Source organism: Corella eumyota, chromosome 5 (assembly GCF_963082875.1).
Source record: "Corella eumyota chromosome 5, kaCorEumy4.1, whole genome shotgun sequence".
NCBI classification, from domain to species: domain Eukaryota; kingdom Metazoa; phylum Chordata; class Ascidiacea; order Phlebobranchia; family Corellidae; genus Corella; species Corella eumyota.
In genome coordinates, this window is record NC_137494.1 from 2,140,900 (window position 1) to 2,168,136 (window position 27,237).

Consider the following 27,237-nt stretch of genomic DNA (forward strand, 5'->3'; position numbering starts at 1 on the left):
AATAGCAAGAAAAATCTAAGATTTAATAACAATCGATTTTACAGGAATTAAAGTCCTTTAATTTTTTGATTTCTTTAACCTGTTTTTGTCTCAAGGGATTTAAATATAGATTTAATCAATATTTTTAATAAGAGTTTATTTATTAAATTATTTCGAATAAAACTAATTCAAGTCATTGTTCAAAATCCAATTTCAAATAACACAAAAGATTCACTTTTTGCTGGCAAATGTCTAAATAAATAATAACTAACTTATTATAATTTTTTGTAATTAAATTATGTTGTTTTTTAGAAAAAAAATTTATAAAAAAAATTAGCAAATTTTTCAAAGTACGGATATACCCTTGGATTATATATGAACGAATAATTTCTCATATTTTTGTGGACTTAGAAAGTTTCCAATATGGCGATGATAAGAGGTAGAAAAATAACTGCTCCAAAAACCACAGTCGATGTTGAGATGCAAGAAGAAGTTAACGGAAAAGTAAATATATTTGTTACTTGATTCTTTTTGTATTAGAGAAGTACATTTTGCATTACTTGTTGGAAAAGAGTGGGCTTTTTGATGTGTTTAAATTGTTTGTGAGCGCACAGCTTATAGGCTATATGTTTAATGTCGCATTGGTGTCACTTAAGCCCAAAATACTTCTGTAACAAAATGCTATTGCCAGTTTGAAACACTATAGCTCTTGAGAAAATTTTAACGTAAATGTAAGAAAACTTCTGTTTTGTAGTTAAACATATATATACTATGGCCTTTATTTCAATAAAAAAGTAGATTTTTTTTATTTATTACGGTTTTTCGTGCATTGATAAAAGTAAATATTAAATACAATATACAATTAATATAACAACAATGCGATGGGAAAAATGACAAAATCAATTTAATAATTTAAAACATGCAAAAACTATTAATGTTTAAACAAAGATTTTAAGTATGTTATGGCATGGTCACCAAACCTTGATGAATTTCTGATGTGTTTTCTGTTTTTTAAACTATTTTTGAAAGTTGTGGGACCTTTCGCAATATAATCATCCAAGCCATTATTTGTAAAATCTTTAAAAAAGAATTGTAAGGTTTAATTGTCTTGTTAACTCTGTATAATTATTACAAAGGCAAACAAACCTTTGGCGCGACTGAAAGAGCAGCGTCGTCTGACAATCGGATATTCGAAAACTCCGGAGAAAATTCTAGAACCAATCCCGGACCCTGATCCATATTATGAAGACCAAGGAGTAAGAGATTTTGATTTTAAAAAAAAGCTTATATTTTTTTTGATTTTTAGTTTTAGTAAAACCTTTTATTGTTTTTAGACTTTCTTGGTGCTGAATAAAAATCGAGTTATATTTCGACTCAGTGAAAAGAGATCGTTGTTTCTATTTGGACGAAAAAGCAAAGTTCGAAGACTTTTCATCAACATTTTAGTGAATCAATATCCTTTTAAATTCAACTGTTTTTAAGCTAATTATTTTAATAGTAGTGTATTAGTTTATTTAAAAACTTTAGTTAATTTTTATTTTAAAAATACAATGCAAACTTTTATTTATATAGATAGAAATTTAAAGCTACTAAAAATGTTTTTAAAAATATACTTGTTTTTTCTTAACCAATGGCTTTTCTTGTTTGTGTCACGTGGTTTAATGGCATTGTAATCGTCACAATTCTTGTAAATTGTCTCGTCATGATGATTAACGGAAACGAAAAACCTGTTTGGTCGGAAAAATATGTTGAGTATGTAATTATTAATATTTGTTAATTAAATAACGAAAATTTATTAAATTTAAAATCATTTTTTTGTTAATTTTTATTTAAATAAAATTTTTTAGCACTTTTATTTTTATTTATTTTAACTGTTACTTTTATTAAGAACGTTTTACGACTAATATTTTGTTTTGCAGACATGTATTTACCGCTATCTACACTATAGAAGCCATAGTTAAAATTATTGGACGTGGTTTTATTCTTCATCCGTTTAGTTATTTGAGAGATGCTTGGAATTGGTTGGATTTTATTGTTATATTAGCTGCGTAAGTTTTTTTTTACATTCATTAAAGTTAAAAATTTTGAAACAAATTGGTTAGAAATGATTTGACAAAGTTTTTTAATGTTTTTTATGACTATGTATTTAAATTACATTGAATATACAAAAATGTTCAACAAACTTTTGTTGTTTTGAAATTATTGTAAATGTTATTTTGTTATTAGGTTTATTATATTTAAAAAAAATATTTACTTTTTCGTATTTAAATAAGAAGTTTTTCAAGTTTGGGTTAAAATTTAAAAAAAATTTAAATTAAAAACATTTACTTTTTATATTTTTTAATTCATGTAAAATATGTACATATTTGTCTTTGAATATAAAAGACAATATATTTTTCTTATTTGTGAATGAAACCCTGATAATTAACTGTTAATTTTTCAGTTACATCTTGATTATAGTTGGCCAGATGACATCAAGCGATTCAACTTCAGGTCTAAACAGTTTAACTTTTCTTCGTGCCATTCGTGTTTTACGAGTTTTCAAAACCGTTTCTGTTATTCCAGGTTAAACAATGTTTATAAGATGTTTAAAATTAAACAACACTTTACTTGTACAAGTTGGATAAATGTTACTCAACAAATTAAACATATTAATGAAAATATGTATTTACTGTTGATATTTTTCGAAGGCAATCTTAAAAAAAATATTGAAAATTTAACAACTAAAAAATAAACAATTTTATTTAAAAACTGTACAATCAAAAACAATTTAAAATATTATTAAAATAATTTAAAAAAATTAAAATTAAACCTATTAAGTTTTGTTAATTATCATTATTATAAAACTTTTGTTTAAAATAATCCAGGTTTGCGCATGATTGTATCAGCCTTGGTCGCTTCAACGAAGGCTTTGAAAGATGCAATGCTGTTAAGTTTGCTAGGCTTCTCAATGTTTTCTCTGATCGGCATTCAACTTTTTAGAGGAACTTTGCAGCATAAATGTGTTTTGTTACCGCCTTGGATGTTGTCAATTACTTCAGAATGTAATTTATCGAGGTAACTATGTTATTGTCATTCTGGTGTATATATTGTCATATTTATTGTAAAAAAGTAAGCCTTAATGTGGTCCTATTGCTTTCTTTATTTTTTTAGCTAATGTTAACAACTTTTTATTGTTAATTAGGCAATATTGTTTTAAAATAATTAACTTTAATCAAACCAAAGAATTGAACGTTTTTTGGTGTTTTTTAAGTGCCCCAATAATCTTAACAATGTGTACTCTGAAAACAGAAAACTTTAATAGCAACACCGCTTTCAACGATTTTGTTTAAATATCCTCAAACACAAGGTTAACTTAATATTTAACTAAAACGCTGCTTATAACAATAGATTATAATTTGTAGCAATGCATCTGATCTATCTCGTTGCTCGTTTGAGGAAGTCTACAGAGAAAAAATTATCGACAATTTTGGATTAATAACTTTTAACGAAATGAATTATCTAAACACTTTATGGGAAAAGAGTATGCAAAACATAACAAGCCCGATGCAAAGGTACAGAATGTATAAAAGTTAAAATTTTATATATATAAATAATATTTTTTGGGGGCGGGGCAACTATTAAAATATGTTCTAACCACATTTAACATAAATGTTTGACGTATAACTTTATTATATTTAGCTTTTAAACCTCAATTCGCCATAATTATTTTTATATTTAACTCCAATTCGTAGTAGGTAAATAGCTATGGAGAATTTTTTTATTTGCAGATTTACTAAATCAACACTTTGGATAGTTCAAGTGTTTACCGAAATAAAATTGTGAGTTTTTAAATGCTTGTATACTGAAGGTTTGTGAGGTTTAATGAATATTTACAACAGTTAAGTGCGACATTTTGAATGTATTACGGTAAATGTTAACAAAAATTATAATAACATAGATATTACGAGTAAGAAAGTAGATGGACATCAGAAACAGTCAAATATTTCAACAAAAAAAGCATTTATTTTAATAATTCAAAAAAAGTTTATGTGAAAGCTAAAATTACGAGAAAAAACTACATATATATATTTACAAAATTGATTAAGTATAGCTGGTGTTTCATGAACTTTCTAGTGGAGGATAAAACACATTTATCCATTTTGTAATATAGTGGGTTGTTTGAGAAGTAAAAAGAACACAGGCATTCCTAGAGTGGTTAAAATATTCAGTTCTGAGCTCATATTGCTTGTAATATTTTTTCATCTCTTTTTTGATTTTCTGTAGATAAATAAAATTTGTATTTTATTTTCTAAACATTAAAATACAATTTTATGAAATAAGTAATGTAGAGCATTTTAAGTAAAAAAAAGTTTCTGTTACTTTTAATTGATAAGTTAAATATATTGATATATTTAAGATATCATTTAAAAACGTGGTTTTAACGCAAAACCATTTGAAACTTTTGTTACACGTGTGTGAATAAGTTTTATTTAAAATTTTTAAATAGAAATTTAATAACTTTAAACCTAAGAAAAGTTAGTTGGATTTAAAAAAAATTATTTGTTAAACTTACGTGAAGTTTATGTTCAGAATTTTCTATGTTTAACACTTTTCTAAGAAGCGTAACAATTTTTTTGTAGTATTTATCAAAACATTCTTTAGTCACTCGTTTTGGCGTACATTGTTCCTAAAAAATTATTTAGGTTTTTTTTTAAAAATCTTTTTTTTATGTTTTTTATACATTAAATTGTTACATTTTTTACCTCGAAAACGTAGTTGTTTGAGCTTGCAGCATCTGAAGCGCAATTCACCTAAAAATTAGATTTTTGTTTTACCAAACTTTAGTAAAATATTACTCAAACGCCGACGCTATTAATGTTAAAGTTTATAAAAATTAAATTAAGTTTTAAAAGTAATTACCGTTTCTTTCATGTTTAACTTTACGATTTTAAGCCAATTTGCCAGTTTAAACAACTTTAAAGCAATGTATTTAAAGTCGTTTTCACCAACGCGATCGTTCTTCAGCGTTTTCTCAATATTTTGTTTTATAAATTTCGGCATCTTAATAAAAAAAGGTTTGTTAAATTTTGTGTATTAGAATTTTAAATATTTTCCCAACCATTATTTTAAATTTAGAAACTTATTATATTACCAATGATATGTACTCTTTATGGCTAAAAAATTCTAACACGTTTTTCCATTCTTCTAGTAACTGAGTGTTTATCTTTAACGTACATGCATTTCCATATTCTGGTATACAAGAAGCGTTAACCAAAACTGCGACATTAACTAAAAAAATCACAAGTACAATACTCTGGTTGAAAAATTTCATTTTGAAAGGTTTTAATCTCTTGAGTTAATTTAAACCGAATGAATGACCAAGTTGTCATTTTTCCGATATTTATAGTTTTGGACTTCCAAAATTTTCAATGAAAAATTTGAAATGTGCGTGACGTGGCATATTGTTTATCATTACACTCGGCACCGCTAATACTATGAATTGCAAAATAAACCATGCTTTGAGTTAGCATAGGGGAGAGAGGTGTCTTGTGATTTAACTGCGTCGAAAAGAAGTGCAAATACAAAGCTAATTTTTTGGAATTTCAGGTCGCAAAGTGACGTCGATGTTAGGGGCTCCCGCATAAACCGACTGAACAACGATTATTATCATGTACGTTCTCATGGCAACAAAAACAACTTGAACTCCCTAAATCTTACGTGTGTTGTTAGCAACCACAATGTATCGGTCGTCAATGCAATTCACCCACGTGACTTCAAGCCACCTTTTAATTCAAGCGGTTACAAATTCATTTGGCAAGCATGGATCGAAAACAGTCAACACTATTTAAGAAATGATCAAGTTTACAAGCTCTGTGGAAACCTTAGCGATGCATTGTAAGTTAATTTTTATTTTTAAAAATTGATAAAAATAATAACATTGGAAAAAAATTGAAACAATTTTTGTAAAAATGTTTAAATAATTTTATAGTTTTAATTTAAGGTGGAATGTACAATTGAACATACTTTTAATTGAACATACGAAAAATAATTTAAAATAATAACTTTATCGTAAGAACAGCAATTAAAAGCGTTCGAAATAAATATGTTTAGTGTTTTTTTGCATTACCGTAGTAACCAAATCAAACAAAATCTTTCCAGCTATTTAACTAACCACCTTAGTTTTTCCGAAAAGTGATGTTGTAACGTCATAATTTTTTCAAAGTACAATTGTGATACGTATTGTTTGACCCGGTTCCTACGCAACCTGTTATTTAAACATCGATCTGTGGGCGGCTATTATTACCCAATTAACATTTTCGTTTAGGAATTTAACCTGTTATTGTTTAACCGATGTTTAAAATTCTAGGTATAGACAAATGTCACTTTGTGTGGGGTTTGTTTTTTCACCTCTAAGGAGTTAGTATAGCCGTTTCTTCTCACTTCAGTAGCATGAAAAGATACTTTAGTAGTATGAGAATAAAGTTACAGTGAAAGGAATAATAAAACCATTAAACATTTCGACAGGAAATTTATATTTGTTCTAATATAACACAGGTTATTTTGGATTAGCATGATTGTTTTTGTAAGTTGTCATGGAGAATGGGTATTTTAGTTTTACTTGGAAAATTTTTTAGAAAAACTGCACAATTTTGAATGATTTGTTAGATAGAATTCGAGTTAGCATTCTTGAAGTTAGTTGTAATGTTTACAGTATTATCACAAATAGTAACTTACTCAAAGATTCCTACGATTAAGTTTACTTTCTCAAATATTATCTAATTATTAAATAAAAAGTCACTGAAAATTTAAAAGTGAAAATTTAAAATTGGAATACAAATAAAACACCCACTTTTCGTAGTTCTTTAATTTTAGCAAATTTTATTCTCTTTAGTAAACTATTTTAATATATTAATAAAACCTAGTAAATCTTATATTTATTATTTGCAAACATGCGAATTACAAAACCGGACCAAGCTGTCTATTTTTAGTTTATTTTACATTTTATTTCATTTTTTTATACTAGTTTGGGCAACTAACAATAAATAAATCAACTAACAATAAATCATAAGAAACACTAAGGATACAATAACAAAAAGGATATTTTTTAAGGATGTTTTGTTTTATTTTTACAACATTTTCAAATCTTAAAATTTTTGTTTTAATACTTTATCCTTTTTTAGAAAATGTCCCCACTTTGCTACTTGCATTGGCGCAGGTGCAAATCCGAACTTTGGGTATACAAGTTTTGACAACTTCTTGTTTGCTTTTCTTTCAGTTTTTCGCCTCTCTTTACAAGATAACTGGGAAGAGTTATATTTACAAGTTTTAGAAACTAATGGTCAGTTGTTTATACTTTTAAATACTTTCAGAATAGCTATAAATAAAGTTTTTCAACTGAGGTTTCCAACAAACAATGTATATTAATAAAAATTGAAAACTATTATTTTATGGTTTATACATCACTTTTCTTTCAAAATATGCAAAATATTATTTTATTATACAAATTTTTGCTTAATAAATTAACTGACAATTTGACCAAATAATACATTTACTTTTCTTCAACTAAATTATTTTTATAGTTTTTAACTAGTTTGTTTCTTAGGTCTTCTTTCTTGGTTTTTCTTTCTTGCAATGATATTTCTTGGATCTTATTATTTGGTGAACCTTATTCTTGCAGTGGTAGCCTCCTCTTATGAAGAGCAACGGAAAAGTGTTGAGAATTCCCTGGAGGAAGAGAAGAGGGAATTACTTAAAGAAAAGGTAATTAAAACAGATGATATTTTTAAAATTTAATGTGCCATTTTTGTTTGTCTAAATAAAGCTTTTAATGTAAACAAGCGAAAAAAAACTATTTTTACAGCTATATTAGAAAACAATAAAAAAATGTAAACTTAATTGTTTATTAAACTTTTGTTTTGTGGTTTCAAAAAGTAAAACACATATCGAAAAACAAATAAAAAATTGATCGAACAAACTTAAAACATCAAGATTTAGTAATGAACATATTTTTTAATTTTAGGAAATAATGAAACGAAGAAGAAATGCAACTCGAACAATGAGTGAGGTTCGAAAAACATCGCTACAGATGCAAGAAAATAAGATTCACGATTATTGTTGTGCTTGCTGCTTCAAAGTTAAGGATATTTTTCTTTTGTAAGTTTATATATATAAAGTTATAACCGTATAATTGAATCTCAAATTGTTACTCTTTTTATTAAAACCAAATATTGAAAAAGTGTTTTAGTATTACGCTCATTGGTTTTTGCATGCCCTAAGTCTATTTTGTAACAAAAGTTTTATAACAGAATTGTTATGTAAATCCAGTCTAAAAAATCTTACGTTCTTAATAAGAAATTTAAATGCAGTTCTGTCAAATGAATATTTATTTCAGGTGGACATGCTGTATAGGAAACAGTTTTGTTTGTAGAATACGCGACAAACTTCGAGATTTTTTTATGAATTCAACTTCTGAGTTAATTACAGTTCTACTTGTTGTTTTAAACACTGTGTTTATGGCGCTTGAAAGAGAACCAAAAACTGAATCTTTTAATAATTTCTTGGTCACTGCAAATATGGTTTGTACTTAAATATTAATAATTCTCTTTTGTATTTCGTTAAACTGGGATTTCAAGATTTAGATATTATTAATAAAGTTTCGATTTAAAATTTTTTTTTTAAATCTACGAGTTTTTTATATTTTCTGGGCTACTATAAAAAATATTTTTTTTCTAAGTGGGTTTATAATTCATATTACTTTTAATGTTTTTTGAATATTTTGAAAATACTTTTTAGCTTTGATCAATTAATTTTGTTCTTAAAAAACTTTAAACAGGTGTTCACTATTCTCTTTGCAATAGAAATGGTGTTAAAGATATTTGCTTTGTCTCTTTACAAATACTTCACTGTAACTTGGAATATCTTTGATTTTGTTGTTGTGACCCTTAGTCTTTTTGAGCTTGTTCTCTCTGATAAAGTTACCGATGGAATTTCAATTTTACGAACATTTCGCCTAATCAGACTGGTAAGCTATTTTTATTTTATTTTGAGCAATGTGGCTGCCTTAGTTACCGGGTAATTTGTTTATCAACTTTATCAGTATTTGCTTATTCAGTTTATTGTTGACTTCGTGGTTTAGTTAGATAAATGTACTTAGTCTTGTTTTTGGCAGAAAGGATAGGTGTTAGGAGAAAATAAGGTTAGCGGCTTATAAGGCACCTTTTAGCATATTGCATAATAAGGTCAACTTATAATTTTTTTTCTTGTTTTTTACTTTAAAACTATTGCGTAATATGATGTAGTTTGTTGTTTTAATTAAGTATATAGATGTTGACGCGCGATGATGTACTAGTCTAGCATTTTAGCTTGTTTAAATCTTTATTGTTTTTAATTCTTTGAAATTAGCTAAAAAAGTTAAAGGTTAATGAACAAATATTTGTTGATTTATATTCAAATATTCTGTAAATTTATTTTTATATAAATGATGCTGTTGATAACTTTAGTGACCTAAATATTTTTAGTAATTAACATTTTTTAACACTAGTTGAAATACTTAATTTCTGACAAAAAAACATTTATATCCACAATTACTACTTTTTTGTCATTAACAAATTTTACAAAGTTTTACTTCAATTTACTATTTTTACTAAAGCTGGTCACATTTTTAGGTTCGAATCCTAAAACTGGCCAAGTCGTGGCCGACCTTAAGTAAACTAATGCGGATGATTGCCGATAGCTTGAGCAAGATCGGGTATTTGACTTTGGTTCTTTTGATTGTTCTTGTAATATTTGCATTGGCTGGTATGCAAACTGTTGGATCTTTGTTTTACATGGATATAAACCAGGTAAGCAGTTTTAAAATAATCTTATTATGCTTTATTATGGTTACAAATTATAACTTTGCAAGAAAGGAGTTTAGATAAAGTGTACAAGTTTTAGAGCTTTAGATTTTAAACTGTATAGATATAAATCAGTTAAATTATTTTATAAGCAAGTAGTTTTGTGCATTTCAATCTGTATTCTGAATAAAAATTATTGTAACTATAAAAGCTCTTACCTGAGATTTGTTTGAACTATGAAAAGTTTATAACACTTACCGTTTAAATTTAGCTATCGATAAATAAAGTTTAATGTAAGGTGACTCAATAAATCACCTGATATAATATTGAATTTACGGCTTACGTAAATTTTACGGCAAACAGTTTTTTACAACTTGTTAAATACGTTCTTTGGTATGTCATTGATGGGTATAATTTTATTTTATTGGATTCTTTTTTTAGTAACGTTTACGTAAATTACATTCCAAGGTTTAAATTTAGAAAAGTTTACATTTTATAGAATCAGTTTTGGGTTGAAACCTTATTCTTAATACTTCAAAAATTTATGTTATTTACAAAATTACGCATACGAATTTTTCCTTTGAATTGGCAGGTATTTATATTTTATGTAAGTCTTACTTAAATGTATTTATGTTAAGATTGTCTTAATACTTTTAAAACTTTTTAGAAGCAAATTTTGAGAAATTAAAAAAAAAAAATGTAAAAATGTTTTCGAAAAAATCAAATTTTGAATTTTTAAAGACTTTAGCTACACAACCAATTTATCTTCATAGATAAAATATTAATATTTAATGACTAAAATATCGCTTCGCCACGGTGTTTAAAAAAACTTACAACCTAAATAAATATTGTCAAATTCGAAATTCTATGTTGTTTGGAAAAAAATAAGACCCAATATAAAATTCGTTCAGTAAAATTTATCTACCAAAACTTGTTAAACTCCTAAAATCAAAATTAATTTCTACATTGTTTAATTACATAAAGGTCAATATAATTAAATATCGCGTGCAAGATTGAACTCACTCAAGTATTCTGACTTATCTAAACTTTAATTATTCATCGTGAGACTAAAACAGTTTAAAACCTTTGTCAGGGTTGTCAGATTATTTTAATTCGCAATGTTGCCATTTTTTTATTGATTTTCGTTAGGTGGTGTGAGAATACTGTATATTTATCTCCTGCTTTATTGTGCTCTAGAATTTATACAAATTGGGTTCTATTTAACGCCGATTTTGAGACAATAGTAAAGAACTACTTTCCTGTGCGGATTTATCGTATTCATCCGCCGATTCGCTATCGTCCTTTAGTGCAATATAAGTCGATTTTGCGCCATCGCTTTCGAGTCTTGTTTTTGAAAAAACGTTTTCGGAATTGAATTCATTTGTGACGTCATCACTGTCGTCAGATAGATCCGCGGATGAATCTGAAATTCCGCTCGAATCAAAAAGACTTTCCGCCATTGCTTCTCGTACCGCTGGTTGTTTATCTTTGTCCGTGGACAAACCCAAATTTCTTCTTTTTTTTTTTGTATTTTTCTGACGTATCATACATACTGCACATATCCTGTTGAAGTTTAAATATAATATGGGCGATGACGTCACACGAATTTAGAATAAATCTACAACAACCGATTTAAACTAACAAAAAAAAATAGGTGTTAAGCTAATAACATATATTTATGTTTTACACTAAAATATATTTTGGTCACTTAATCCCAAATAACCTGTGTATATCTTCAAAGCACTCAACGCAATATACTGCTTTGCACCCATAGGTTGAACATCTAATGAACAGTTTTCCATGTTCTATACCACCAGCCAACTTACAAACCACGCACTGGTATTTGTTTCTATGGCTTAAAATTCGGGCACATTTACCAATAAGCTAAAAGGAAAAACTTGGGTTAAATTTTTTTTAGGCCGACTTTCCCTTTTTCACCTCTACTCATTCTTGAGTTACCATTTTAACTTGACACAGATTTGAGTTGGCATTTTACTCAGACTCGACTTAATTTTTTTACTTTGACCCAGTTTTAAATTAACTATTTTAACTTGATCAAAAATTGGGTTGACTTTACTATTCTAACTCAGTCTTAAGTTGACTTTGATAATCCTAACTTAGTTTGAGTTAGCCTTTTCAATCTAACTCAATCTTAAATTAATTTTTATACCTAAATTAGTTTTGATTTGGCATTTTTACCCCGATTCAAGTTAATTTATTTACTCTAACCCAGTTTTAAGTTACCTTTTTTTTACTTTATGAAGTCCTGAGATGACTAAACTACCTTAACGTAGACTTAAGTTGAATTTCAACTTGACACAGTTTTGAAATGACCTTGTTTACCTTGGCCCAGTCCTGAATTGACTTATTTACTTTAACCCAATTTTAAGTTGACTTTTTTACCCTAACTCAGCCTTAAGTTGCTATTTTTTAACCTAACCCAATCTTGAGTTAATTTATTTTACCCCAACCCAGTCTTTAGTTAAGTTTTTTTTAACCTAGCCTTGAATTAAGTTTTTTTACCCTGACCCAGTTCTAAGTTGACCGTTTCTACCCTTACCCAGCCTAAAGTTGGAATTTTTACCCAGGCCAGTCTTGAGTTGACTTTTACCTTCACTTAGCTTAATTCACTTAGCCCAGTCTTGATTTATTTTTTAACTTTAACTCAATCTCAAATTGACTTTTTTTACATTGGCCCAGTCTTGAGTTAAAATGTTAACTTAAGACCGGTCTTGAACTGACTTTTTACATTAACCCAATCTTAATATGCCATTTTATCCCAACCCAGTCTTGAGTTGAGTTTTCTTACTCTCACCCAGTTTTGAGTTTTGTTTTTTTTTTAACCCTGAGCCAGTCTTGAGATGAGTTTTTTACCATATTCAAGTCCTGAGTTAATTTTTTCCTTGTCCCAGCTTTGAGTTGAATTTTTCACCCTAACCCAGTCTTGAGTTGGCTTTTTTACCTTGAGTTAACATTTTTATGAGGCAAAGGGTTTATCATAAAGCAAAATTATATTTTTATTAACTTTTTCTAATATTTTTTTTAAAGTTAATTCTTACCCCTCCCCTGTTCGCAAATTTGGCAAAAAAACTGTGTTTTTCTTCTTCTTTACTTTTCTGTACATCAGTACATGCTTTTTGAAGCGCGCTGTTAAGTTTTGCTTCCGCTCCCAATCCTCTTTTTGACAAGATTTTTGCGCGAAGAAACAAAATTCGAACCTGATAAAAGATTTGATATTTTAAATTTCAGAACAAGTTGAAAAGCGTTTGTATCAGTATTGTATTTCTTTTTGTTAAATGACCACAGCTTACTGATTTTCTTAACGAGTCACTTTTCAATTTATTACTTGTTTGTTTAACTTACTTATTTTTTTGGATATTAAATGCTTAATTATTTTAGCAATTTTTGACTGTCAACACAAATGAATATTTGAAATTACCCTTTCTCTTCTTGGGTGAAACTTTGACATTATAACTCTTCTTAGCCTTAGCACATAGGCCTCGATAAAACACAAAACAAAAAGCCCAATATACAAACTTAGTAGTAGAATATAAGTTTGGTAATCTGGTGGACGGGGAATTGGAAGACATTTGTCGATGTTGAACTCGTATCCTTCGGTATCAGCCAAACGGTCTAACGAGGTAGCTATTGCTCTGTACAACAATTTAAGGCAATTTCTATTCTTGGATACACTTTATTTTATATATGATGATATTTATTTTATGTGGTAAAACCATACAAATGATAAATTAAATTTGTACAAGTGCTATTTTTTGGGCACAGAATATCAAAAATCTCTAAAACATAACTTACTGGTAGATCAATGAAATCCAGCCAATACCGTCAACAGAAAGCGAGATAATTTTGTCCATAAATTCTCTTTGCTTAGCACCTAGGTTCAAATTTTCACTTGCTTGTGAAACTTTCTGGTGAATCTTAGTCTCTAACATTCCACCTGCTTGCCGACGCAAACTGAGCGATGTCCCTAATTTATGGATCAGCCACCATAACGAGTAATCAATAAAAAACACAGCAAGTGTGTATAAAAAATTAAAGGCAACAAAAGCGAACCCTTTGCAAAATTTCTTAAGTTCGGGTCTTGACATCCAAATTCTAAAAAAGATGCGAATATTCATTAAACGATTTGTACAAAAAAATGCTTGAAAGAAAGTAACATCGTGTTAGAGTCCGAAAGGTCTTGAGTTTAAGCCTTACCAAAGAATACTTCGTCATTGACAGATGTTAACAAAAACTTCTTAAAAAATTTAAAATTTTGGCACTCTACTTTAAATGATAATTACCTTCCTGGCTTTATGTAATATGAGTTTTCTCGATTTTTAAGGGGTAAGGCGGGGGGGTTCCCCTTTCGTTTCCGTCGTTGATCAACTCGAATAAACTTTTCTGTGATGTAACAATTGTCGAATTCGTTTTTACTCAGATATGACATTCTAGTAAAAACAATGATATTTTATAAAGAATCTTTTTAATTTCTTTTGGTATAATCCTAAAACGTAACTTAGTTTCTTTTTTAATTAAAAAACTTCTGTTAATATCGAACGTACCTGTATTTAATTGCCTTTAAAACAACAAACACTGTGCTAAAAGCCATTCCAAATCGCATCCACTCAAATAAGTCAGTTATTCCGCTTATCTTACTTTCGAGTTCGTTTACAATTGTTTTTGATATCTCCCCGGCACTTTTGGTTGAGTTAACGTTGTATTTAAATTTGTGCGAGAACGACATGTTGAAAGCGAATTCACACTAAACACAAGATCATTAAAAAAAATTAGGACCGTAAAGTACACGAGAGAATTATCGAGAACCGTTTAGTAGAAGAGAAAAATTTCACATACTTTAAGGCTTTTGTAAATTCCCTGTTAAAATTTAAAGTCTTCTCTAGTTATCATTTGTACTTTACGGCGATAATTTTATTCGAGAACCGTAAAGCACAAATGATTAAGACAGTAACACAAACAAGTTCTTGCTGAATAATTTAATTTAAACACCAAACGTTTAAAATGTTTACCTTTATTTCTGCTATTGCGCTTTTGACTGGATCTGTAATAACTTTTCGCGCTTGCTTGGCAACAAACCGAGGAATTATACAAAATACTGAACCTAGCTTGTTGCTACACACGTCCCCAATATTAAAAATAAAGTCGTTCAAAGTTTTAATCACGTCTTTTATAGAGTCTAAAATCCTGGCATATTTTACGTAATTCTCTTCCCCTTTCTAAAAAAATATACCCAGCTTTAAAAAGCAGAATAATTAAAAAAAGCTTTTTTTTAATTATATTTAATGTTATATTTTGGCCTTAAAACGTACAATCTACTTGTGAATCAACGAATTAAAAGTTAACTGTTAATAAATAAAAAAGAAAATAAATATTTAAGTTTAAAAAAAATGTAAAAAAAATGTAAATTACCTCAACTGCTTCCATAACAGCTTGTACTGTGTCTGACATGGAAGCTAAAATTTTATTTTGACCTTCATGCACTAGTGAGTTTAACCCCTGGGACATATTATACCCTAACTCGTCTCCACAAACCAAACCATTTGATATCATGTTGTAATTATGTGATATATTCAAAGTTGGACCGTCCAGCAAAAGCATTAGACAAAACGCCATAATAATTGTCCTGAAATTGGGCTTATATTTAAACAAGCAAAAAATCGAAATTGTGGAAATTTGCTTTATTGATAATTCTCTTATAAACAGTATTAAGTGTGGATAATAACACCTTATTGTACCTGCCTTTTCCGGTGCAAAATGATGGTAAAAGTAAAGCTACAACACAGCGAACAGCTAAGGAAAACGCCATGCCAGTTGCCACGCCAAAACCTAAAGCGCCGGTAACCCAAGCAGCGTAGGTTGGGTCCCATTTACTATGATAAGTCATAAGTAAATAGAAGCTTTGTGTTATAGCTACGCCAATTAAAAATCGACCAACACGTTTTAAAGCTAGTTGGGTTTCTTTAGATGTTGTATTGTCTTCAAGATTATCTAATTTGCCCCATGACCTTCTTCTTAATAATAATCGCCTGAATTTTTAAAGCAAATAATTATTATTGTAACAAATACCAAATACAACAAATACCCAATATTTGAATTGGTTCTTGCCTCTATACAAACATCGTTAACTTATCAGCTAAAGCAAATAGTTAAGGTTAAGTGATGTTTACACAAGTCATTTAGGTTAAGTATTAACAAACAATTATAACATTTAATCAAACAAAGTTGATTTAGTATCATTTTTTGTATTTTGCCTTCTTGACTTGTTTAACTTTACTAATCCTAAAATAAGTAAAGATGTTGAGGTTGTAATTTTACAAGTGTTATTTAAATTTATTGTGCCTAATTTAAACAAACATACCAATCTTTGTATATCAAGCTAAGGTAGCCAGCCATGGAATTTGTAAAGTTTTTGCAATTTGGTTGGTATTATTTATTATTAAATTTGTTTGTTTATAAACAAATGTTATCTAAGATTATTGCTCAAATTTATATTTTGCAATTTAATCTAATTTGTTGCCTTTTTTGTCCAGCAAAATATGGCTAGTTTATGTATTTTAATTTTGCTTACTTTTTAATGTCTTTATCACTATCAGAAGACCATGTAGTAGACGAATCGTCTTCTTCTGACGGTTCTTTTGCGCCAGGAAGTTGTATTTTTTTCCCTGTTAGCTTATATATCCAGCCGCAGCAAAAATTCTTTAGACTAGCACCCCAACCAAAGCCTAAAGATGCTATGTCATGTGAGCCTAGTAGTTTACCAAAAACCATTGCATAAAAAGCTTTTGCACACAAAATTAAAAACTGTCTTGGTCTAAATAGACGTTATGTGTATTTTTATTTAAACTGTATAGTATTTAAAGATTTTAATTTGATCAGGCTATCTACAGACCTTCTAAATAAATTTATAATCAAGTAAATATTAAAGAACTAAATAAATGGCGTTACACTATACCTAATATAAAGAATATGACGTAAAAGTATTAACTTTAATGACGTCATAATTATGTTTTATTCTGATTATTTTAGGGTATTCCTTTAAGATGGCACATGAACGATTTTCCTCATGCGTTTCTGGTCGTCTTCCGAGTCCAGTGTGGAGAATGGATTCAAAGTATGTGGCGTTGTATGCATTCTGTGACTGAAAAGGACAGCCCAGCTCTTGTTCCAGTTTGTGTTTTTATATTTCTCGGCGTCGTGTTTGTTGGGAATTTGATAGTAAGTAATAAAGTTGTTTTAAGAAAGAAGTTAGCATGCATTGATTGAAAAATTTTTGTGCTTTTTAACTTTTGTAAATTTTATTTTGAACCTAATATTTATAATTTGCATAAATTTTATATTTTCATTTAAACTGTTTTACCTTAAACATAATAAAGTTACTTGTTTAACCAAACTTTTTGCAGGTTTTAAATTTGTTTCTTGCTTTGTTACTTAACTCTTTCAGTAGCGATGCTTTAAACAGTAACGATGGAAAGAAAAGTAACGTAAAACATATGTTTAGATCTTTAAAGTCAACCGGTAAAAAGGTAAAATAAAATATTTCACATAAAATTGTGACTTGGTAAAATAATGACTTTTTGTTCTAATTAAAATTAAAGTATTTACAGATTTTAGCTATACCAAAATTTCGAAGAGGTATAAGAAGAAAACGCAAAATATCACCAACTAATAATAATACCCACAGAGTGTTAACTAGGAACAATAATATGTTAAAATCTGGTGATGGTCAAGACGACTCCATTACGGTAACTGCAACATTCAAAAAATTAGAATCTTAACGCAATATATTGCTTATTTTTTGTTTTTGTATATATTTTAATCCTCGATGTGTGTTGGAAGCTCTTATGCGCGACCTAAACATAAAGCAACCTTAGTTACTCCGACCCAGTCTCGAGTTGCCTTTTAGCAGTTTGGGATATTATAGTTTATAATTGCCTTGTAATTATGCTGCTGATTGAGTTCTGGCTCAGCAGGAGTTGGTACCGTTTATAGCGCCTTACTCAAGGGTGCTACAGCATGAGACCAGTGAGAATTGAACCCACGATCTCATAGTGGTGTAGCGAGTGTTTCTACCACTACACCACGCTGCCGGTAAATATGTAAATTGTTATTAAATTTTAAAACTTACTTAATTTTAAAGCTTGGTTTGGTGCAACAGTCTAAACACTGTAAAGATTTTATTCCTTAAAGTTTTAGGTGAAATTTCCACTGCTTTTACATAGGGGTAGCCAGGTGGTGTTTTAGTTTGACGCTAAAGCTGTATTTAGTGTTAAAACAAAATCTTTTGATATAAATAATAATAGCAAAATTTTCATGTTATTAAAAAAATTAAAATTTTTTCTTTTAAATATTTTCTCTTAGAACTCGACTTACAAATACAATATACGGTTTAACAACAAAAAGAAGAATTTTTGGTCGACTTTTCAGCCAAGTATGGACGATATTAGAGAAGAAACTGCTGCCCAACTTCAAAATGAAAATAATTCTTCCTCGGAATATGGTAGCATGGAAAGTATAACAGAAGAGCAGTCGAGTTTTGATAATTTAAGTGGAAGCGTTGGAACTAAAACCAACGTAAGATAATTTTTAAAACTTATTAAAAATTTTACTAAATGTTGTTTTTAAATTGTTTTAATTACTACTGTTAAAAACTGGTGTATTTTATATAATAATAAAAAATATATTTGACTTTAAAAATCTAAAAAACATGTTAATCTCAAAACCAAAAAATTAAATTAACAAAATTCTATTCAATACTATAAGAAATGCATGATTTTTTTATTTTTAGAAATACGAATTCAACGGCGAAAAAATGCAAATTGTAACAAAATCAGGTTTTAGAGCCACGCCGCCAAACAAAACGCCACGTTTGTGGATTGACAATTTATTCAGTAAAATCCCAGATTGCAAAAAAGTAAAACAGCAATGGTTTAAATTTCAACAGACCATGAATAAAGTGGTCAACCATGCTGTATTTGAATCCTTTATTATTTTTGTGATTCTGTTAAGCAGTATAGCACTGGTAAGATATTGTCCTAGAAAATTTTAATTAGAATAATTTAAGCCTATTTTCAATTAAAAATTAAAATTTAAATTAAATGATAAAATATTAAAATTAGCAAATACTAAATTTAAATTTTAATACTTATTAAAATTAGGCATTAAAAATTTTTACAATTAAATTTTAAAATTAACTGATATTTAAAAAATTTAAAAGAAATATAAATAAAAAATTATTTTATTTGATTACTATTGAATATATATTTAAATAAACTTATTTTTTAAGGTATTTGATGATATAAATTTACCACGAAAACCAAAATTAAAATTAATTTTGACCATTTTTGACCGAATATTTACTGGAATTTTTTTTCTTGAAATGATAATGAAATGGATTGGACTTGGATTTAAAAAATATTTTACAAATGGATGGTGCCTGTTGGACTTTTTTATCGTCGTGGTAAGTTTAAATTTATAACAACTTTATCACTAACAGTAAACCAGTGATTTGATCAAGACAACGAACTAAGCACACATTACCCATTATGCAAATATTATTTTTTTTAATAGCACCGATGTTGACTTTTATATTTGAATGGCGCTCCTGAGTTGACATAAGGTGTTATAGTAAATATGTACATCTACTTATAAGTACATATTTGTTTAAGTTTGTTTGCCACTGGTTATCAAATTGCTAGCTGTAATTTTTATTAATGTTTTTTCAAAAAAAAAATTAAATAATAAAAAAATGTTGGTTTTCTGTTTTTAAGTAGGGTAATGACTTATATTTGTTTAAATTTTTAATATTTAAATATTTTTTAGGTTTCTTTAATTTCGCTGTCGCTAGAAATAGCAGCGGCTTCTAGTGGTGGGAATAATGATTCTGATTTATCCTCACTACGGGTTCTAAGAAGTTTAAGAGCGTTTCGACCTTTAAGAGCAATGTCAAGGTTTCACGGAATTAAGGTAAAATTATTTTCGTTAGTAAAATTTTATTAAATATGAATAGTTTGACAACTAGTAAAACTAAATTGTTGTATATTTTTAAAGTAGTTAAACTAATTCCTATTCAATATTTAACTATAGTAAACAATTTAAACGAGTTAGTTGTATTATTTAGGTTGTTACTGATGCGTTATTTCGTTCAATTCCTTCAATACTTAACGTATTTGTGATCTGTTTGGTGTTCTGGCTAATATTTGCTATTATGGGAGTTAATCTTTTTGCTGGAAAAATGGCGGCGTGCAGATGGAGGGAAAATGATGCTAAAGTGTGGCACCCACAAGATTTTATCAAGTAAGTTATTAATATTTTTTTAATTAGTATTTTATATGCCTTAAATTGAATATTAATACTAACACCAAAATAAAATAAAGTTTTGTTGCAGTATTGGTAACCATGTTATGTTATACCATAAAAATCGTTTGTTAAAATTTAATTTAGGTTCTAAATTAGTTTTCTAATTTTTTTGCATTACATCTTAAAAAAAATATTTTTAATTGTTTTTTTTAATTATTATAGTTGGCCGAAATTAAAAAACTTTTACGACCCAACTCCGATTGATGTTGTGGACGAACAAAGTTGTTTATGTTTGGCAAACTTGACCGGTGGAAAGGTTCATTGGAAAAACTTGCTGATTAACTTTGATAACGTCCCAGTGTCGTATATCTCCCTACTACAGGTATTAATTTTGTTATGAAATTTATATTATATAATAAGAGTGAAAATATATTTTCAAATTTAATTTTTTGTATGATTATTTTTAATTACTTTTTAAATTGAGTGTAACTCAAAATATATATCCTTTTATTGTTTTTTTTTTATTGTTGAAGTCTACTAAAAGACAGTTTACTCGACCTAGTTACTCCCACCTAGTCTGACTTTGGCAGTTTTGTATATTACTAAAATTGTCGCTAGAACATGTAAACAGTGAGAACCAAGCCATTGAACAAAGCCACCTTTTGCTTTAAGGCCATGTGTTTTAACCACTACACCTCTTCGACGAATATAATAGCGCGTTGTTCATCTTACATAAAATAAATATTTTTTTTTTTTTTTTTTAGATTGCAACTTTTAAGGGGTGGATGCCAATTATGTTTGCAGCTGTTGATTCGCCGAGCGATATTGGACAACAACCAATCCTAGACAACAACATCCTAAACTATTTCTTTTTTGTTGCTTTTATTATCTTTGGAGCATTTTTCACGCTGAACTTATTTATCTCGGTTGTTATTGATAATTTTAAGCAGCAGAAAAAGAAATTTGAGATGGCTGGCACAGAACTGTTTTTAACGGAGGTTAGATTCTGATTTTATAACAAATTTTGTGAATATTTTAAGTTAAATTGTAAAATTAATTAAAAAAAATTGTGTTTTTTTATTTCTTGATAACGAACATTTTTTTTGCTTGAAAATCATTATGTTTGTCTGAATTAAAACATTTTATTGTTTTGATAAGTTTTGTGATTTACCAAATTTTTAACTGTAAATGTTTTACTGTTTAGTCTCAACGCAAACTTTATAACACGATGAAAAAGTTAAAGGCAAAACTTCCAAAACAACTTTTCCCGATTCCTAAATCTCCGTGGAGGGAGAAACTTTACTTATTTGTGACCGGAAATGTTTTTGAGCTTGCTGTGATGATAGTTACAATCCTGAATCTTGTTACTATGGCAATAGAATACGACGGAATGCCCAAACGTAAGATGACATTTAAATTTGAGGAAATGTCGTTTAAATTCGATTCTTTGAATTAAAATAATTCTAAAATTAAAGTTTATTTATTATCTTTAACAAATAGTCACCTACCTACTCTAAGTTTTATATTAGCTCTAAAAAAACAATTGGTAATTTGCAATAAATGGGTTAAAGTCGACAAGCCACTTCAATCATTAAACTAAAGTAAATATTTACTTCCCTTAGCAAATATCGTAAATTAAAACACACCCTTTCACATTAAGCTACAAACTCGAAAAAATGTATTTGATTTTAACCAAAAAAGTTAAATTGAGGTAGCCTATTGCGTGGGAAGGTAAATATTAACTATTGTTTAAAATTTTGAAGTAGAAAGTTTCGGATATTAAAGTTTACTTAGAGTCATCTGAAAAGTGCACATCAAATAAATTAAGGGTCCGAATGTTAGATACACATATTGCGTCAATATTTGAAGGCTAACGACCTAACCACTCACTGCAAAGCAAAGTTCAATATCTTGTAATAAAAATGTTATTTAGATCAGAAGCAGGCATTGTTCTGGATAAATATGTTGTTTCTTGCCTCGTTTGTGGTTGAGATAATACTCCGTATTATCGCAATGGGAAAAACATACTTCTATGTCCCTTGGAACGTTTTTGATTTTTTGATCATCGTTATCTCAGTTCTAAGTAAGTAAATATTTAAATACCTGTTTGTATTATTACAGTAAAACTCACTAAAAATGTTACACAGTTTTGCAATTTTGTAAGTGATGTATATAGCATGTTGGTATGGTTGACAATAAATCACAAAATGGTTTTAGAACCATTAAAAATGTCTATGGTACTTACAATTTAATTTTCAAAAATACTGGAAAATAATTAATATAAAAAAACAGATTACCATACACGCTAGTACTTTCTACGTTATCACAAACAGGGCTTCCCTTTTCTTTTTTTTAATTAAATTTAATTTTTTTTTAAATTGTATTATTTCAAAAGTAGGTAAAATTATTTTTTAAAGTTAAAATCGTTTTTGTGTTCAGTGATACCAACTTTATTAACTTTCAAGTATAAAAATATTACTAATATATGACTTTAAACTTAAACTATATGTTTATACAAATTACTTATTTCACGCTGTTAGATATTATATCCTTTTTTAATTTTGTGTTATTTTTCTAGTCAATGCAATCACAATAGGTCTTGAGCAAGGCGATGCTACCCAAGCCAATGTATCACCTTGGGTCCCTCTCTTGAGAATGGTTCGGGTGTTCCGTATATTGAGAGTTGCCCGTATTGCCAGCGGGATTCGAACCCTGTTGTTTGCTTTACTTCTATCTGCACCTGCGTTAATTAACGTAGGCAGCTTACTGGTTTTGTTTATGTTCATATATTCAATATTTGGAATGTCTCAATTTAGCCATGTTGAGAAAAAGGGGGCCATTAATGAAATTCTTAACTTTGAAACTTTTCCAAACACGTTTCTTCTACTTTTTCAGGTCGGTAAACTTTGTTATAATGATTTAATTAGCTTATTTATTTAACATGACTAATTTTACAAAATAGGCAAAAGAAAACTAAATTTAGTAATTGCAAAAGTATATTTATTTAAAAACACATGTGTTTAAAAACCTAGACTTTAAAAATGATTTTAACTATCATAACACAGCAAATTTAGTTTTTTTAATGTTGTTCTAATACTGTATATAGATTTTGTATAGGATATATAATTTTAAAATCAACTCCATATGAATTGCTATTTCATTATTGAATTCTATTTTTAAAAAGGACGCTTTAATTTAAAAAAAATTGTTAGCCTTAATTTTGGTAAATGTCGTTTACAAAGTTTTGTTTTTAGGAAAATTTTTATTTGTCCAAACGGGTTTTCTATAATTGATTACATTAACAATAACAGTAAAACAAATTAAAGCAACATTCTATTTAGATGTCAACATCTGCTGGATGGGATGGATTTATGGAACCTACTTTATATGTGGATGGACCAGATGCTGATTGTAATTCAGGTTTAAATGGGGAAAAACGAACTTGTATGAAAACTTCGTTTGTCGGATATTTTTACTTTGTAAGGTAGAAGGGTCATATTAGTTGGTTGTAAAAATATTAAAGATTTTTGTTCTGTTTTAAAATGGTGATGATTTTTTTATTGCCTGTTAAATTAAATTATATGTCACGACTTAAAATAACGTTGCTTTCAGCATTATAAATAGTTTGATATTGTTTATTTAGAGATGGTTAACATAACGATTTTATTACACAATAACGTTGACGCAAAACTTAGAAAGTAAAATTGATATTGATTAAACTTTCAAGTATTACCAATCCTTTATAACATAAAGCTTGAACTAATGTTTTAACTACATTTTAGTTATTTAATTGTGACGTTTGTTATCATCACAAACATGTACATTGCAATTATTTTGGAGAATTTTGATCTGGCAACCCTGGACAATGAAGAGGCTTTAACCGCTGATGACTTTGAGCATTTTTTTGATGTGTGGCAACGATTTGATAAAAACGGAAACGGAAAAGTTAATATTATTTTCATATATTCAACTAAAGGTCGCTTTGACAAAAATATATTTTCTAATTGAAAAATAAAATTTAACTTCTAGGCCGTTTGCGCCAACATTAAATTCCTATTATCGGATTGCGAAATTTATAAAAAAAAATATTTTTAGTTGACTGTTGAACAACTTAGTGATCTACTTCACGAAATTGACAAACCTTTAAGGATAAAGCAACCCAACAAGCTCCAGATCGCCTCCATGCGGATTCCAATGACGGAGTGCTACGAGCTTCATATTGTGGATGTCGCTGCTGCTCTCGTGAAGAAAATTTTAGGTTTGCTTATAAACTCTTGGTGTAAAACAACAAAATTTTGTATAAAATTTAATACTTATAATTTATCCTTATTAAAGCATGTATTCAATGTAAAAGGTAAAATTAAATTTTGTTGTTATTTTCCTTTTAACTTTTAAGTACAGTTAAGTAAATACAACATAGATGTAGCGGCAGTAGTCATTTTACGACCTAACAATTTAAAAAATAGCTGTTTAATGCTTAAAAGATACAATTTGTTTTGTCTTTTTTTATTCTTACTTTTTTGTTTTTGTTTAAATTGTAAAAGACGTGCGACAACCCAACACATTTTCTCGTGTAAATAACACAGTTACATTTATTAAGTATTTTATTTTATTGAATTCAGGCGAAAAGGAATTTACCAAAGAAATGGAAGAAGAATTAAAAACTTCTTATTACGCAAAATCAAATACAGCTAAGCAAGAAGACAATGGTATACGAGTTACAACAACATATGAGTATGTAAACACATATCCATTTCTAAACCTAGCCCACGGGCCTGTTTTTCAACCTTCCGCGGACGAAAACAACAAAATCCCGGCCATTAAAATTTCTGATCCCGATTCTTTGTTGCCAGTCAAAAAAGACGAATTAATAATCGAAAAAACGCCAACTAGTGGTTTAGAAAACGGCGGTAATGAGATTGTAACTAAAGCTGAAATCCACAACAGCAACGAAGTTCAACTTTACCTTCAAACGACAAAGGGCGAATATAAATCCGCTCGAATTATAAGAACTCCATGCTATCAGCAGCAAGTAAACGGGGACATTACACTAGCTGATGACGTCACGACAAACTGTGACGTCATACAAAAGAAAAAACTCTCGAACGGGTCAATTGTGTCATCTGTTCATTTTGAAATCGAGCGTGAACCGACTGGGAAAAACTTTAACCAAAATCGAAATTTTACCTCTCCGGCTGTTGGCGCAATAGAGCAACCATTACGTCATGATCATTTTAAAAACTTATTTCTGCGGCTTAGTAAAAATAAGAAGCGACGCAGCAGCCAGGACACGTCGTTAAATAAACATTCGGTTCCATGTCATTACAGGTCAAATACCTTTTCGCGGGTTCAAAATAAACAGTTGCCCGGTATTGTTAAAAGTGTTAACAAGGCGGAGTCCGAAGGATTAAGATCCGACAAGTGGTAATATCCGTTTTTATTTATGAAATGTCTTTGTACTAAGGCAATAACACAGCTTAAACTATTGTGTTTGGGTAACAACATTTACTACAGTTTATAAATCGTCATGGTTTTTAACTCATGACGTCAATATCGTAGCTGTGACGTCACAAAGCTCTAAAGCATTACATCCTAAACAACGGAAAATATGCTTTATTTTGGCGTAAAAAAGGAGTATTTTTCCGGTAGAAAATGTTTTATATTCCGAAGTCATCAACCGAAGATATTTTGATATTCAGCAAGTTTAGATCTTCGGGTGCAGAAAATGACGATCGCATTAATGTTCTTGCGCCCGAATAACTGCGCACTATGCCTGTATTTTCTGACGCTTTTTTACTAAAATTCAAATTCCTTTGAAGCCGATTTACGTTATCAGACCACCGTCGCCTTGAAAAATGCAATTCCTCATTTTCTGGTTTTAACAGTTGAATTGTAGGATCGTCGGCTTTAAAAAGAATTAAATCATTTTCTTTATGATCAGGTAATGTTTCCCCAAAATTTTCACACAACGCAAACTTTTCTTGATTTGAAACGCGTTCGTTAATATCTGGAAACACTGTTTTCAATTTTTGTTCCTCGGTGTTTCCAAAGAATCCGCCTTGCGCCTCTAAATTCGAAATATACTGGTTTAAATTTTGGCAACTCTGGCGTAAATTGTGGTGCGATAATAACAAACTATCACAACAACAGCAACTGTCACTTTTGGATCTCATTCTGCCATTTAAGTTCGAAAAAGATCGGGCCTTTTTCATGCGATTCAACCGCCTTTCAAGACTCGTTTTTACCGCGTCGATATCCCGACTTTTCTCGATCTCATGCCGTCTTTTTTCGGCTTCAATTTTATCAAGTTTCGCAAGCCCTATTTTAAGGTCCTTGGTAGTTTTATTAGCCCATGTTTTATCGCGTATGAGCGTGGAATCGAACCCGGTACGTCTGCGAACCCGAGTCATTGCATTAAAGGGTTCCACCAACCTTGGATCGTCCAAAGCGATCGTGCGATCAGTTAAAAATATATCGTTGCCCAGTTCCAACTTTTCGACGTAATTGTACCTAGAAGTTAAAACCAATTTAATTAATGAGTGAAATTTCACTATGATTTAACTTACATTAAACTAAGTAACATATAGTATGAAGTCAACAGTTATACTGCAATAACAAAACAACAAAAAATTATTTTTCCTACTTTTTCCTTTCTGGAATCCTTTCATCGAGTACTTTAAATTGAATACTGACGTCATCCTTAGTGATGTCACTACCGCAATGACAACACGTTTTAGTCGCAACGAAAGGTAGACTAGTAACAGAATGTCTGCGCTTCTTTCGTAATGACGTCACATTAGTATTACTTGATGACGTCATTGGTAGAATGGGTGGTAACATAACGAATGTTTTAACTAAGTGCAAAAACTTTTAATTTTTACCTGCAAATATATTACACAAGTTTTATATTTTGTTTCTAAACTTTACCTATAGTTTTATTTTTTCTATTTTTTATTCAATTAAAGATTTTAAAAGTTTTTTATTTTTATTTCTTTTTACAGTTCCTATCATTGTGAAATCATTCTTCTGCGTTTTATAAAGTTGTATGATCGCAATAGTTCCAATAAAATTTTTAAACTGTGTACTTTGCTTTATTTTACGTACTTGAACGACTACCACTTAACTT

The 27,237-nt window shown here is 29.0% G+C and overlaps 3 protein-coding genes across 3 annotated transcripts; 1 reads left to right on the plus strand and 2 right to left on the minus strand.

The window, feature by feature from the left end:
* The first annotated feature begins 402 nt into the window (after positions 1 to 402).
* Positions 403 to 27,168, plus strand: LOC145752575 (sodium channel protein type 4 subunit alpha B-like). Its single transcript, XM_082568880.1, has 32 exons — positions 403 to 483; positions 1,116 to 1,235; positions 1,314 to 1,432; positions 1,633 to 1,731; positions 1,899 to 2,027; positions 2,423 to 2,544; positions 2,847 to 3,036; positions 3,384 to 3,533; positions 5,569 to 5,856; positions 7,143 to 7,300; positions 7,565 to 7,722; positions 7,982 to 8,115; positions 8,354 to 8,537; positions 8,795 to 8,983; positions 9,627 to 9,803; positions 16,842 to 17,030; positions 17,216 to 17,338; positions 17,411 to 17,557; positions 18,174 to 18,386; positions 18,601 to 18,834; positions 19,099 to 19,272; positions 19,635 to 19,778; positions 19,933 to 20,108; positions 20,334 to 20,493; positions 20,876 to 21,109; positions 21,316 to 21,511; positions 22,045 to 22,194; positions 22,690 to 23,006; positions 23,453 to 23,595; positions 23,894 to 24,056; positions 24,207 to 24,369; positions 24,734 to 27,168. The coding sequence occupies exons 1-32, from the start codon at positions 403 to 405 to the stop codon at positions 25,537 to 25,539; spliced, it is 6,030 nt and encodes a 2,009-aa protein (XP_082425006.1). The 3' UTR covers positions 25,540 to 27,168.
* LOC145752388 (DC-STAMP domain-containing protein 2-like) lies at positions 11,018 to 16,583 on the minus strand. Its single transcript, XM_082568667.1, has 11 exons — positions 16,384 to 16,583; positions 15,551 to 15,841; positions 15,225 to 15,438; positions 14,825 to 15,031; positions 14,360 to 14,559; positions 14,099 to 14,245; positions 13,611 to 13,910; positions 13,237 to 13,450; positions 12,857 to 13,015; positions 11,521 to 11,681; positions 11,018 to 11,360 (listed from the first exon to the last, which is right to left on the minus strand). Exons 1-11 carry the CDS (start codon positions 16,581 to 16,583, stop codon positions 11,018 to 11,020), a joined length of 2,436 nt encoding a protein of 811 aa, XP_082424793.1.
* Positions 24,806 to 26,951, minus strand: LOC145752578 (uncharacterized). Its single transcript, XM_082568883.1, has 2 exons — positions 26,755 to 26,951; positions 24,806 to 26,621 (listed from the first exon to the last, which is right to left on the minus strand). Exons 1-2 carry the CDS (start codon positions 26,949 to 26,951, stop codon positions 25,769 to 25,771), a joined length of 1,050 nt encoding a protein of 349 aa, XP_082425009.1. The 3' UTR covers positions 24,806 to 25,768.
* Positions 27,169 to 27,237: the final 69 nt, after the last annotated feature.